Below are 13,661 nucleotides of genomic sequence, written 5' to 3'. Positions count from 1 at the left end.
ACATCACTATAGCCAGCAGTCCAATTCACAGGGCAAATTTTTTACAATTTAGGGCTTTTTTTTGCCGCTAATGGCGCTTGTAAAAATTTTTTTTATATAGATTTTACATACAAAAGCTTCACAAGCGCCGTGAGTGGTGAAAAAAAGCCCTAAATTGTAATGCCCTGTGAATTAGACTGCAGAGAGAAGGCCAGAGATTTATAAAAATTTAAAATATTAAGTATTACTTTTTTTTTTAGGTTTAAGTTGGCAAAGTTTCTATTTAGTTATTTCAAATCTGTCAAATAAATTGGCTAATGTCAAATTTGATCAGATTGTTTTTAAATAAAAAAAATCAGATCTACCACAACAAATAATCAAAAAATTTCCAAACTCCGCCATTTTGAAGTTCGTACGGACTGGATAGCCACGGAACGCACCCCATCCTCTGAATACGGGTGCAGAAGTGACGTATATTCTATATCCCCCTCCATACAAAAAGCACGATATGGCGGACCTGAACTGCTTTTGGCGTCACTCTGATTTTACCCACTCTACCGGTAATGTGCGTAACTTGTTTTACAATGCGCACATCAAACATCCTGTAGCAAAAACCGAATGCAGCATCATACAGCTGTCAGAATTTTCATAAAAAATACTAATTAATTTATCTGCCATGATAAATCAAAAATTGATTGACAAATGGGTAAGGAATAGATGAAATCGAATAAATTAATTGGCACTGAATAATAAATTAAAATTATTATGTCAAATGGCTGAGGAATAGACTTGAACTACAAATTAATCTTTTTAGCTACAGCCTTTCTTTAGATACATTTGCCAATAGCTTTTTATTTTATTGATTTCGGAAAAGGAAAGGATGTAGCCAAATAATATAATTAGTAATCTTCATTAATTACTTAGCAATTTTCGCAATACAAATTAAAATAATCATAACAAATGGCTGCGGAATAAATTCAGATTACGAAATAACTCAGCAACAAATCCGCTGAGAAAACATTTTCAACAACAAAAGGCCAATCATATAAAAGTATCTAAGGCCTAAGCGAAAAAATTCAAGTCTCTTATAATACCTTTAAAATCTGGTAACTTGCATGATAGTCCTGTACCTGGTCCTAGTATTAGATACTTCATTAGAAAGGATTTGTATAATTTGTACCACCAATTTGTACCTCAAAATTAAAAGTTCAGAAAGGGTTAAATATCGACTTTTTTCTAGATGACAGGTAAAAAATTGCTACAGACGCAGAATAATTTGTACTAATTTGTACCACCAAGCCCGGAATTCGTACCTCAAGAATAACAACAAAAAAAAATTATTTACTCCAAAAAGATAATTAACAATTGCATATCTACTTCAAGTATTGAGGTACAAATTCTAATTTTATCGGTACAAATAAGCTTTTGCTTTGTTATTTAAAAAAAAAAAAATTATTGAAAAATATTGATTTTTAAAGGCGCTATGCAATTGTTAATAAAAATATTTGATAAACAATTGCATGGCGCTTTTAAAAATTAATATTTTTTAATAATTTTTCTTTTATTTTAAAGAGCAGAACAAAGGCTAATTTGTACCGATAAAATTACAATTTGTACCTCAAAAATAATAATAATGAAGTATTGTTGTTTGATATTTCGGAGTAACTTGTTTTTTTAATTACACATATACAAGCTTGGGTGCGTCCGTTTATTAACTATTTAATTGTTTTTTTGCTCTGCAATACGATAAAAATGGTAAATTATATAGAGAATTTTATAGTTCTTGCTGTTTCCAGCTTACCCAGTAAATTGCCGATACTGCAGGGCAGAAAAGAATCCCTTAATAAATAAATGCATCTCTTGTCACTAATAAGGAAATAATTTATTGAGTCGATCCGACTAGACTGATTCAAGGTGGATTCACACTGACTTGCTACAATCAAGCCTTACTAGCAATATAGGAGTATTGCATATATCGTCGTGAAGCTGTCATCTTTATGTCGTAAGTCAATGTAATGAATATGAATCCACCTTCAGTCGAACGGACCATGCCCAGGTAGGAAGTGACGACGGGCACAAGCCTGGGACAAGCCTGATTACCCGGCTCTCGGGCCTGTGTCGGGCCTGAGACACAAGCCTGTGTCAAGTCTGGAATGTTCACGATGTATTTGCTGGTGTCGGACTAGTGTATCGGGCTTGACACAGGCTTGTGTTCCCAGGCTCGACACAGTCTTGTGTTCCCAGGCTTGACACAGTCTTGTGTTCCCAGGCTTGACACCGGCTTGCAAAAAAAATTATAAAAAAATATAAATAAACAATTATTATTAATTTATTAATTTGACATTATTATTTTTTACGCGATACAATTTGAATTAACGATGATTATATGAACGAAAATAAACGGCGTAACGGGGGATCGATCCTAGGTCTCTCACGTGGAACTCCAATGCTCTATCAAGTCGACCACGGGGGATTCATGAAAGAGTCAGTCAAAATTTTTTATATGAATGAATTTATTCGAGAGTCAATACACAGTCCTTGTAAAAGCCTGGCACGATAGTCAAAACCTAATAATTTTTATTTAAAATGTCTATTTACAATTTATAGATCTAATTAATTTATTTTTTTTTTTTAATTGAATATATGCACAAGTCAAGTCCCGTGTGAGGCCGGGGAAAACAAAAAACACAGGCTTGACACCGGCTTGAATTATTGAGGCCTGTGTGAGGCCGGTTAAAAACAACGGGGAAAGTCTTGTGTCAAGCCTGTGTTAACGAGGCTCGTGTGAGGCCGGTTAAAGACAACGGGGACAGTCTTGTGTCAAGCCTGTGTTAACGAGGCTCGTGTGAGGCCGGGGAAAACAAAAAACACAGGCTTGACACCGGCTTGAATTATTAAGGCCTGTGTGAGGCCGGTTAAAGACAACGGGGAAAGTCTTGTGTCAAGCCTGTGTTAACGAGGCTCGTGTAAGGCCGGAGAAAACAATGGGCACAAGCTTGTGTCAAGCCTGTGCTCCCCAGGCTCGATACACGACCCTCGCACAAGCCTGGCACAGTTGTTCAAGCCCGAGAACTCCTACCTGGGTGGAACGAACCTCTGCACATTAAGGGTGCGAACTTATAGGACGCAAAAGTTTGCGTTTTTTTTATGGCTGCCGTAATTATAAATGGAAAATCCCATGTATTTAGGAAATACGACGGCAATGTTTACCAGCTAAACATTGTCGAGCGGGCGAACATGATCGTCGTATTGGAAATACATAGAATTTTACATTTAGAATTACGACAGCCATGAAAAAACGCAAACTTTTGCTTGTCTAAAGTTTTGCGTTTTTACATGGCTGCTATAATTCTGACCATTGCATTTGAAATTTCAAACATGGCGCCTTCGTGATTCAATCAACCCTTCTTTATATTCATCTTTTCTTTCTAGAAAATTCATTTTTTTTTTGTTTAAAGCTATATAAAAAATCATGTCAAGTGACAACGATAGCATGAAAAAAAAATTGCTATTTAGGGTCAATTTAAAAAAAAACTTCGCCAATCTTGGAATTGTGGACATCAAGTTTTCTTTTTACATTTATTATTCAATTCCATGTCAAGTAATTAAAAATTTATGACTTACAAACTTATAAAGCTCAAGTGTACTTCAAATACGAGTTCACAGTCGATTATGAAAATTTTTAGTTCGTTCTTTAGGTTACAAATAAAAGTTAGGTGTTTTTTTTTTTTTTTTTTTTTGTATTTATAGATTTCTGTTTTTAAAGTGGTTGTCTTTTTAGAGGCTTTTATTTCTTGTTTTAAATTGTATTGAATCGCGTTTACTATCGTCAAGAATACAAATCATGCTTGCTTTATTTCTTTTTTTAATTAAATTTCTTTCAACTTCTTTGCTTAGCTCTTCACAATTTTTTTATCACTAAATGTTATATATATATACATATATTAAACTACGTGACTCGTTATGCATTGGTGTAGTTTTCTCGTGCCATCTGCGTCACTCTCAGCCCTCACTCGAGGCTTTTCTCTCGTTGTAGCTTCGAGCACCGCATATGACACTCGATTGAACTACATAGCCAATACACCCACTAGTTACGTATAATACTAATATATCATAATATATAACGATATATTATAAGTATATATTAATCTACACCATACAACTATAACACTATCAGTGATTGAATGCTTAAATTAGACACCGATACAAAAAATGCCGCTCAACTGTATGTAATCTGTTTTTACTTATTTGTTTTTATTTTCCTCAGTTTGCTTTTTATCTTATTATTTGCTAAATATTAAATATTATCAACATACTCTTCGAACGGTTCGTCTGTGTAAAAAAAATCGATATTCTTACTATGAAATGCACTTCTATTCAGCAATCACACCTATTGATCTTGAACAATACAAAACGCATGAACATAAACCCTGACATGCATTTAATGATATTAGATAAATCGTTAATCCCTCAATCGAATCCAAGCTGATTTATCTTTACTTTTGGTTTTATTATATAAAACATAACATACTTATATGATGGATTTCCCATAAATTGGTCATTCAAATTTTCGATATTTTTTTCTTCTTTTTGTCTTGATGCTACAAAATGTCTATACAGTGAAATTTTTCTATTTTATTAAACCTTCCCCCAATTGCAAACTATACAACTAGGGCTGAATGACTTCGTTCACACTTTGGCCAGTATCCTGATTGTCCTGCCATGTCCTGTCTAGCCCTGCCTGCCTGCTCCTTCAACTAAACAGATTGTACGGTGTGACTAGAAGACAAGTAGTAGGGGATCACCTAAGGTTCAAAATTGACAAAATCACGTTAGTTCGAGTTGATACGTTCTCGCATAAATTTTTTATTTTCTCTTTTTAAGGTTACGGCCGATTTACTCAACCTGATAAAAAAATTTAATAAATTTATTTAAATGGTAATTTACTAAATAAAGAAAAAAACAGTTAATATTAAATAATTCAAAAAGCGATATATTTACGGAATTTTTTTACTTTTCAATCTAAGAAAACCCTCCAGAATAGAATCTGAAAATTCTTTATGGTTCAACAACCAATCCTAAAGATTGGATAATGCTAAGAAAAATTTGAATTAGAACATTGAAAAATTTTCAAAGTGTAGGTTCTAAACTAAAGCAAATCATATAACCATTATTGGTTTTTCTATTCTAATACTTTAAAACGTCTTCACAAAATTAACTTATTCATACATAAAGGTTTGAAATATCTTTCTTATGGTTGAATGTTTAATTTATATTTTGATCACTTTCAAAATAAGTCAATTTCAACCTTAATTAACGGATCATATGATGTTTTGAAACAATGTACTTTTAATATTTAATAATAAAAATTTTTTCTCTGGGAAAAATTAATAATTAACCAAAAATAGTTGACTCGAACTGACAATGTATGTATGAATGGAAATTTTTTATCCAAAAAAAGATTGATCACGATGAGTATGAGCCAAAGAAAACTTACCGTTCAAGAGAGTTGTTCTGTTGATTTTTAGTATCGTCTTCCACCTCCTCCGCCCATGTTGCCGCCACCTCCTCCCATATTCCCGCCATAACCACCTTGATTTCCACCTCCATAGCCACCACCGACGCCAGAGTTTCCGGTCATCGGTCCTAAACAAAAAAAAATAATGAAATATATTAGCTAGTTTTCTTTTGAATAAAAATATATATACATGTATAAACCCTACATATATTCTAATATTCATCTAAAACAGCTGCGATTACCGTAGTAGATTTGAATTTCAACTATGAAACAAATATAAGTTATTGTAATTGAAAAAATTGTTGATCATTATTAATGAAGAATTTCAATGGTTATTAAAGTAAAAAATAAAACTGAAAATATAACAAACATGGTAAAAGACTATTCCATGTTAATTGTTTTATTTAATATTATTAGAAAGTGAATAACAGAATAGACCTAAATATCTCCTATATCTACTATGTATAACTTTTAAGTATTGAAGAGAGATAGCTGTATAAAAATCAGTGAAACATTACAGAAGGTAAAACAATTGAAAATTCTCGGCTGTTTATGAGTTGTTTAATTGATAAAAAAAATTTATCGTTTAAAAATATTTTGGCACACATTAACACACAGATAATTATTAATGTAGTTTGATTAAAAAATAAATAAATATAATGTCATATGCTTTCATATATATTCATTACGGCCGCTTGTTTAGCCCTTCGATCCAGCCGAGAGAGCAGGACGAATAGACTACTTCCCCAACAAAAAATATGCCTAAATATACTCGGTAAGAGTTTTTTTTTTGATGACTTATAGATAAATTTTCGGTCAGAAAGGATTTGAGCTCCAATTATTAGGAAGTTAAAAGCTACCTTGTCCACCAAATTGAGGAATCCACCTCGATTCTCCAGATTGTCGACCACTTGGACCCATACTACTACCATAGGGTGCCGGCCGTCCACCGGAGTTGAAATTGTTCCTAACTGGTCCGCCGCCATAACCTTGTTGGTATCCACTACCGAAGTTATCATTGCTCCAGTTTCCTCCACTGTTGTATGAACCCTGACCTTGGCCTCCCCATCCTCCTCCTAACAGAGTAATGGAAAATAGTTTGTAAATCATAAAAATAAAACCCAAAACTGAAGATAAAATGTCTTGACTACGCTGAGTCTTCGGTTTTGGCGAAATCAATCTTTTTTCTCGACTTTAGGTTCATATGCCACAAATTCTCTCAAAACTACGAAAAACAGTTTTAGGCACTTGTTATCGAAATATAATATTTGCGAATTTATGTTCAAGTCAACAACCTAATGAATAAACTAAATTTATAAAGCAATAGATGAAATAAATCTTTGATGAAAAGCTTGACGCCATTTTTTTTGGAGTAAAAGACTTGGTCGTTGACTAGATAAATTGTTGTTAGTTAAATAGTGAGACTCACCTTGATTTTGGCTATCCCATGGTCCGTTGCCACTTCCCCATCCTTGATTTCCACCAACATAACCTCCACCTTGATTGCCCCCACCCACTTGATTTCCACCACCGTTATTCCAATCATTACTACCTCCTCCACGAACACCCCAACTTCCACCGTCACTACTACGAGGACCTCTGCCACCACCTTGGCCTCCGCGAGTATTACCTGGACCGCCGCGGTTACTACTATTACTACCTCCGCTCCCACTACCGCCGCCGCCATTACCACCACCGCCGACACCACCACTACCTCCAGACGCTGATGCCATTTCTGCTCTGCTTAAGGCCTGGATAAAAATTCAAGAAAAACATTAGTTACTCAATATTAACTTGTTCAACTACCGAAATCGGTGTTTAAAAAATCAATTGCAGTTTTACTCAATTGAATAAATCAAAATCAATTGTCATAAAAAAAATGAACTAGATAAATTTACGTATCGAAGTTTGTTTGACCAATATCAATGAATATGAAAGTATTCAATAATTTTACCTTTTTGACCTCAACATGTTTCCCACGGATCTGATGGTTTCTTTGAAGACAAATTTTGTCAACCGGATCGTAATCATCAAACTCAACAAACCCAAATCCTCGTTTTTTTCCAGTCTCTTTGTCAGTGACGACACTAATTGAATTTATACTTCCGTATACTTGGAAATATTGTCTTAAATCCTCTTCTTCGTGGTCATCTTTCAAGCCACCAACGAAGAGCTTTTTAACCGTTGCTCCAGCTTCAGGTCGTCCAATCTCTTGCCTGGGGACTGCCCTTTTGGGTTCAACTACTCGATTATCGACTCGGTGGGGTCTTGCATTTTGGGCATCATCAACCATGTGGCCACGAGAATAGGTAATAAAACCAAAACCTCTTGATCTTTTTGTTTTCGGATCTTTCATCACCACTACATCTACAATTTCTCCCCACTGCTCAAAATGTTTTTTGAGAGAGTCATCTGTAGTGCGGTAATCAAGACCACCAATAAAAAGCTTGCGGACGTGCTCAGGTTCATTTTTACCATCCTAAAATAAACAAATATCCAAACAAAATATGATACATCATACACAGTATTAGAAAAGAAGTATTTTAAATTGGGCAACGGAGATTTCATTATTCAGATAACTAAATACCAGTACAAGTACCGGTACACGCTTATGAGTTTACCAAACAACTGTACCACTGTTTTTTACCCAGATTTAAGTTTTTTTTATTATCAAATTTCGTAAATTTTCTCAGCTTTTTTTTCCACACAAATGAATTCAAAAAATTCGCGTGCAGTGCACATAATTAACACATTTTCTAACACAAAAATAAAAAACTGAAAAATTTAATTTTCAAGTTACGTTAGCTCTGGTTTCAAGCTAGCACAACTTTCAAATAAACAATTCATTTTTTTCATTTAAAAATTCAATTAAAAAACTTTAATTAAATCTTTAATTAAACTATGAAGTAGTAATTTCAACACGTAAGTTTATGTAAAAAATTTCATCGTATCAAAAAAAAACGTTAGGTCAAAAAGTTGAGTTGTGCAAGCTTACGAGGAAAGCTAGCACAATTTTGAAAAATAACAAAAAAACCCACAAAAATTGCATGTGAAAGGGGATACCTTCAATTACAAGTAGTCGTATCAATATTCGAGAGCACCAGTATCTTTTGTGTTCTATTCGATTATTATAACAATATCTAGAGATATCCAAAAAAAGATAGAGCAAAATTTACCAAAGTTAGTTTGGGAGAAGGGAACACCAAATATTTTTAAGAAAGAGTAGGGGAAGGCTAAAAACTAACTTTGGTAAATTGTATTATTGTTTATTGTAAAGATAAATTTGATTATGTCTTTTAAGCAAAACATAGAGAGCATGGCCAAAAATACTTGTATTGAGTGATTTTCGATATCTATAACTTTTCTGCGTAACGTGACTATGCATACGAAGTTAACGAAACGTTATAAAATATATACCTATTGCATTTCGATTTGTTGTAATATTAAACGGAAGAATTAATAATAACGAAAATAGTTTCAAGTTTATTGGGTTATATGGGAAAATAATTTTTTGAGATTGAAAAGGTGCCGCAATCTCTAATAATATTCTCTTACGCCTTCGTAAAACAAGTTAAAATAGAGCTAATAGCTTCAGTCTAAGAATAATTAAACCTGAGCATGTTACTGTATCAACGATACACACCATTCGAGTTATTTTATTGCTTACTATCTATTAAACATTACTACTTTGACCTCAACATCAGAATTTTTTGATTAATAAATAAAAATAAACTTATAAGGAAGGTAGACTTGCACAGTTAGTATAGATTGATGATAACACCAAGTTTTACACCATAGGACGCTTCATGTCCTAATACCAGGTGATCAATGTATTGATCTGATTTTACATTTTCAAGAGCTGATGACTTGAGATACATTAAAACTACATAAACTTTCTAATAATATTATTATTATTGATTAACGACTTTAAAAATTTCGTGGACTATGATCATTTTTAGAATTTTCAATAACAGTATCATGGTACCTGACATAACTAAAAACATTTTTCTCTATCTCTTAGCCGTAGCTTTCAGTATGATTAACATGATTTCAATAAATACTAAACAAAGAAATAAAAGCGTTAAAGAAATAAGTTGCAGATACTTACTTCATGTTCCATTTTGACCATTCTTAATGAAGCTTATCAATGACGGGCACTCGTTCAAGATCAATCTTCTTCTAATTGCCAAAACAACTGTGATTATGACACGTTCGGTTTGGTGAGTAATTCACGATACTATAACAAATGTGACTATGATGTGTATGCAGTATATTGTGTTGTACTAGCAATTTTTACAGCTCCTTGAAATTACTCGAGTGAACCCCTGTTTGTTCTTGTCGGCATTACTGTTTGGCGTCGTATTTAATGCATGAAATGAAATGTATTGTGAAGATTAGATGTTCAATTAGAAGCTACTTTTGAGATGATAATGAAGGGCATTTTTTCGACGGTAGTGGCGTACATGAGCGGTGAGACCTAGAGTGGGTATAAGCACTTATACCCACTCTAGTGAGACCAGCACCCGTATTCAGAGGATGTTCTCATTAGGGCGTTTTTTTTCCGATGGTGGCGTTTGTGAAGCTTTTCTATGTGAAATCTATATAAAAAAAATTTTGTCAAGCGCCATCAGCGGAAAAAAAAAGCCCTAATGAGAACAATTTTGCCCCGTGAATACACCCGTGCTGCACCCGTATTCATGGGGCAAAATTGTTCTCATTAGGGCTTTTTTTTTCCGCTGATGGCGCTTGACAAAATTTTTTTTATATAGATTTCACATAGAAAAGCTTCACAAACGCCACCATCGGAAAAAAAACGCCCTAATGAGAACATCCTCTGAATACGGGTGCTGGTCTCACCGCTCATGTACGCCACTACCGTCGAAAAAATGCCCTTCATTATCATCTCAAAAGTAGCTTCTAATTGAACATCTAATCTTCACAATACATTCATTTCATGCATTAAATACGACGCCAAACAGTAATGCCGACAAGAACAAACAGGGGTTCACTCGAGTAATTTCAAGGAGCCGTAAAAATTGCTAGTACAACACAATATACTGCATACAAGCTGTGTTCGATGGTCGTCTCGGCTCAGTTCCGTCTCACTTACGGCTCACTTATGGCGCTAGCGACGTACGGTTGTTTGAAGAACTACAAAGGCACAAAATCTCAATTGATCTCAATACAGGTGCCTATCTATATCATCACTGTATCAATGCCCCAATAAATATTGTTGATTGACGAAATGACGATTGTTGTTGTTGTTCGTTGTCGTTTCAAAATTTATTGTTATTTATTAAAACTTTAATTTTGTAATAACAAAATGAGTTCATAATGTTATTTTGATTGTTTTCATCTATTTCCTATGTATAAAAGATAAAAAATTATTGTTCAATAGCACAGATAATAATTCCATCTCCAAAATTTGTATTTTCATTTTTATTTCTTTCATTCACTATTTGCTCTCACCTGAATTATATTTTCTATATTCATTTTGATTATATATTTATCAACTCATTGTAATAGATTATTATGATGACACTGTTTGCATAAAGTAAATAAACAATATTTATTGAAGCATTGATACAGTGATGATATAGATAAGCACCTGTATTGAGATTTTGTGCCTTTGTAGTTCTTCAAACAACCGTACGTCGCTAGCGCCATAAGTGAGCCGTAAGTGAGACGGAACTGAGCCGAGACGACCATCGAACACAGCTACACATCATAGTCACATTTGTTATAGTATCGTGAATTACTCACCAAACCGAACGTGTCATAATCACAGTTGTTTTGGCAATTAGAAGAAGATTGATCTTTCTCATTAGGGCTTTTTTTTTCCGCTGATGGCGCTTGACAAAATTTTTTTTATATAGATTTCACATAGAAAAGCTTCACAAACGCCACCATCGGAAAAAAAACGCCCTAATGAGAACATCCTCTGAATACGGGTGCTGTAGTTCAATTCACGGCTTTTTTCCTTCGCTGGCAGCAGTGATGGGCAGGGATGGGGCTCCATATACTTGGTTGGCAGGATTATGAAAAATAAAAAACTAAGATATAGAATCGTTTGGGAATGATTTGGGAACGTTTGGAAAATGATTCTCATAATTTGGGAATGCATAGTTTAATGAATAATTAATAATTGAAGAATGGGTTAAAATTCACTAGATGTATGCGCACAAGCTTATTGCGCATGAAGCATGATTTACACTGCCATCACGCACCGCCTTTTTTTTGCGCCGTTACTAAATGAAACCAGATGAAAATGGGAAAGCAATAATCAGCAATAAGTAGGTGCATTCCTGTAATAAAAATTTTTTTTTCGCTCTGCAATTTCGCCCTGTAATACCGACCAAAATTTTATAGGAAAATGCTATTTCTTGTAATGGCAGTACTGACACATGACATTATTTTTTTAAGCTTCCAATTATTGGAAGAATTACCTAAATGACTGTTCAATTGTTATATCAAACTGAAATAAATAGAAAATAGACTTGTTGTACTTGCTTGCTATTGTCACATAGGTCATACTAGACATTAGTAAAGTCTAGGATATTGCATGGAGAATTTCATCACTTTTGTCGTTGTTTCTGTTTCTAGCTACTTGTCGGTATTACAGGGCGAAATTGCAGAGCAAAAAAAAATTTTTTATTAAAGGAATGCACCCATTTATTGATATATCATACTATTTATTATATTCGATTTATTTTCTATTTATGATATTTATTCTATTTTGATAGATAAGAGTTATACAAGTAAGACAGGGTTCACAACAATAATCCAAAGATTTGAGAATGCCGTTATCTAATAAATGACCGAACCAAGGTTCAAAATTACAATTACTTGAATGTTCTCTTTCTAAATTCAGAATTGCATTTCGAAGTCGGTTTATATCAATGTTAAGAATCTTCACATGACAAAAAAAACATATAATGACTTTTTCGGTTAATGACATGGTCAATTTTCCTTTTTCACATATGAAAATTTGAAAAAACTATGCAAATGTATTTGTCAAGGAATTAATGCCAACGGTATTAACATTTGAAACTTACCAGCACCCGTGTATTCATTGGGCAAGATATTTATTAGTTTTTTTTTTTCGCTGATGGCGCTAAACGTGCAAATTTTTTATATAGATTTCATATAGAAAAGCTTCACAAACGCCACCATCGGAAAAAAAACGCCCTAATGAGAACATCCTCTGAATACGGGTGCTGAATAAAACCTTGACTAGTACATGTATTTAATATTAAATAAGAGTTTGAATTATACAAGGGAGAGAGGTTCAACCCCAACCCAACGACAGCTTGTGAAAAACCAAAGAAGGGTGCTCAAATATTATTTTATTTATTATTAATACATATGTGATATTTTTTTTTACAACAAAAACATCCAAGGAAAAGCAGTAGCTAAAGAATTAATTTGGCCAGAAAAATTATGTTTAAAGCAACTTCAATTCCTTAGCTACATCTTCTTCTGGGACATTTTTCTTTTCAAAAAAATAAATTTTTTTGGCTGCCTTTATACTTTAGCTGTATGCCGTAAAATATTAATTCATTCAATAATATTATTACAAGCAAGCGTGATATTTATTACGGCAAATACTCTGATGCTGAGGCTTTCGGGTTTATCAAAATGATTTACCAGTAATCTACCAGTAGACTACTAGTAGTTGATACCAGTAATTTTTTACCGGAAATTTAATGGTAGATTACTGGTAGTTCCTACCAGTAATTTTTTACTGGAATTCTACTGGTAGATTACTGGTAGATTACTGGTACTTCCTACTGCACCCGTATTCACAGGGCATTACAATTTAGGGCTTTTTTCATCCACCGGTGGCGCTTGTGGAGCTTTTATATGTAAAATCTATATAAAAAAATTTTTATAAGCGCCATCAGTGGGAAAAAAAAGCCCTAAATTGTATAAAATTTGCCCTGTGAATACGGGTGCTGGTAGTATCTACCAGTAGAATTCCAGTAATATACTGGTTGGAAATTACTGGTAGGAGCTACCAGTTATCTGCCAGTAGTAGTTACTGGTAAGCTACCAGTAGATTACCGGTAGCATATAATCCTACCAGTTGTAGTTATCTGGGTAGTGGCCACAAGCTTTTATACCCACTCTAATTATACATGGCGTATGATAATGGAGATGTATC

At 33.8% G+C, this 13,661-nt stretch overlaps 1 protein-coding gene across 5 annotated transcripts in view; it reads right to left on the bottom strand.

Annotated features, from left to right (window-relative positions):
* Window positions 1-9,980, bottom strand: part of LOC122849193 (heterogeneous nuclear ribonucleoprotein A1, A2/B1 homolog) — a 33,151-nt gene extending 23,171 nt beyond the window's left edge. The window contains exons 1-6 of one of the 5 annotated variants that reach the window (XM_044147812.1): window positions 9,606-9,978; window positions 7,452-7,976; window positions 6,927-7,248; window positions 6,358-6,573; window positions 5,477-5,625; window positions 145-581 (exon numbers count right to left, since the gene is read on the bottom strand). In XM_044147812.1, coding sequence (XP_044003747.1) covers window positions 5,504-5,625; window positions 6,358-6,573; window positions 6,927-7,248; window positions 7,452-7,976; window positions 9,606-9,626 — 1,206 coding nt within the window. In that variant the 5' untranslated portion in view covers window positions 9,627-9,978 and the 3' untranslated portion in view covers window positions 145-581; window positions 5,477-5,503. Of the gene's footprint in view, window positions 1-144; window positions 582-3,726; window positions 4,785-5,476; window positions 5,626-6,357; window positions 6,574-6,926; window positions 7,249-7,451; window positions 7,977-9,605 lie in introns of those variants that run through there. The other 4 variants (XM_044147813.1, XM_044147811.1, XR_006373530.1 and 1 more) reach the window with 4 other exon arrangements.
* Between the last annotated feature and the right edge of the window lie 3,681 nt (window positions 9,981-13,661).

The sequence above is a fragment of the Aphidius gifuensis genome, linkage group LG2 (assembly GCF_014905175.1).
Source record: "Aphidius gifuensis isolate YNYX2018 linkage group LG2, ASM1490517v1, whole genome shotgun sequence".
NCBI lineage: Eukaryota > Metazoa > Arthropoda > Insecta > Hymenoptera > Braconidae > Aphidius > Aphidius gifuensis.
This window is presented reverse-complemented; position numbering and strand designations above follow the sequence as displayed.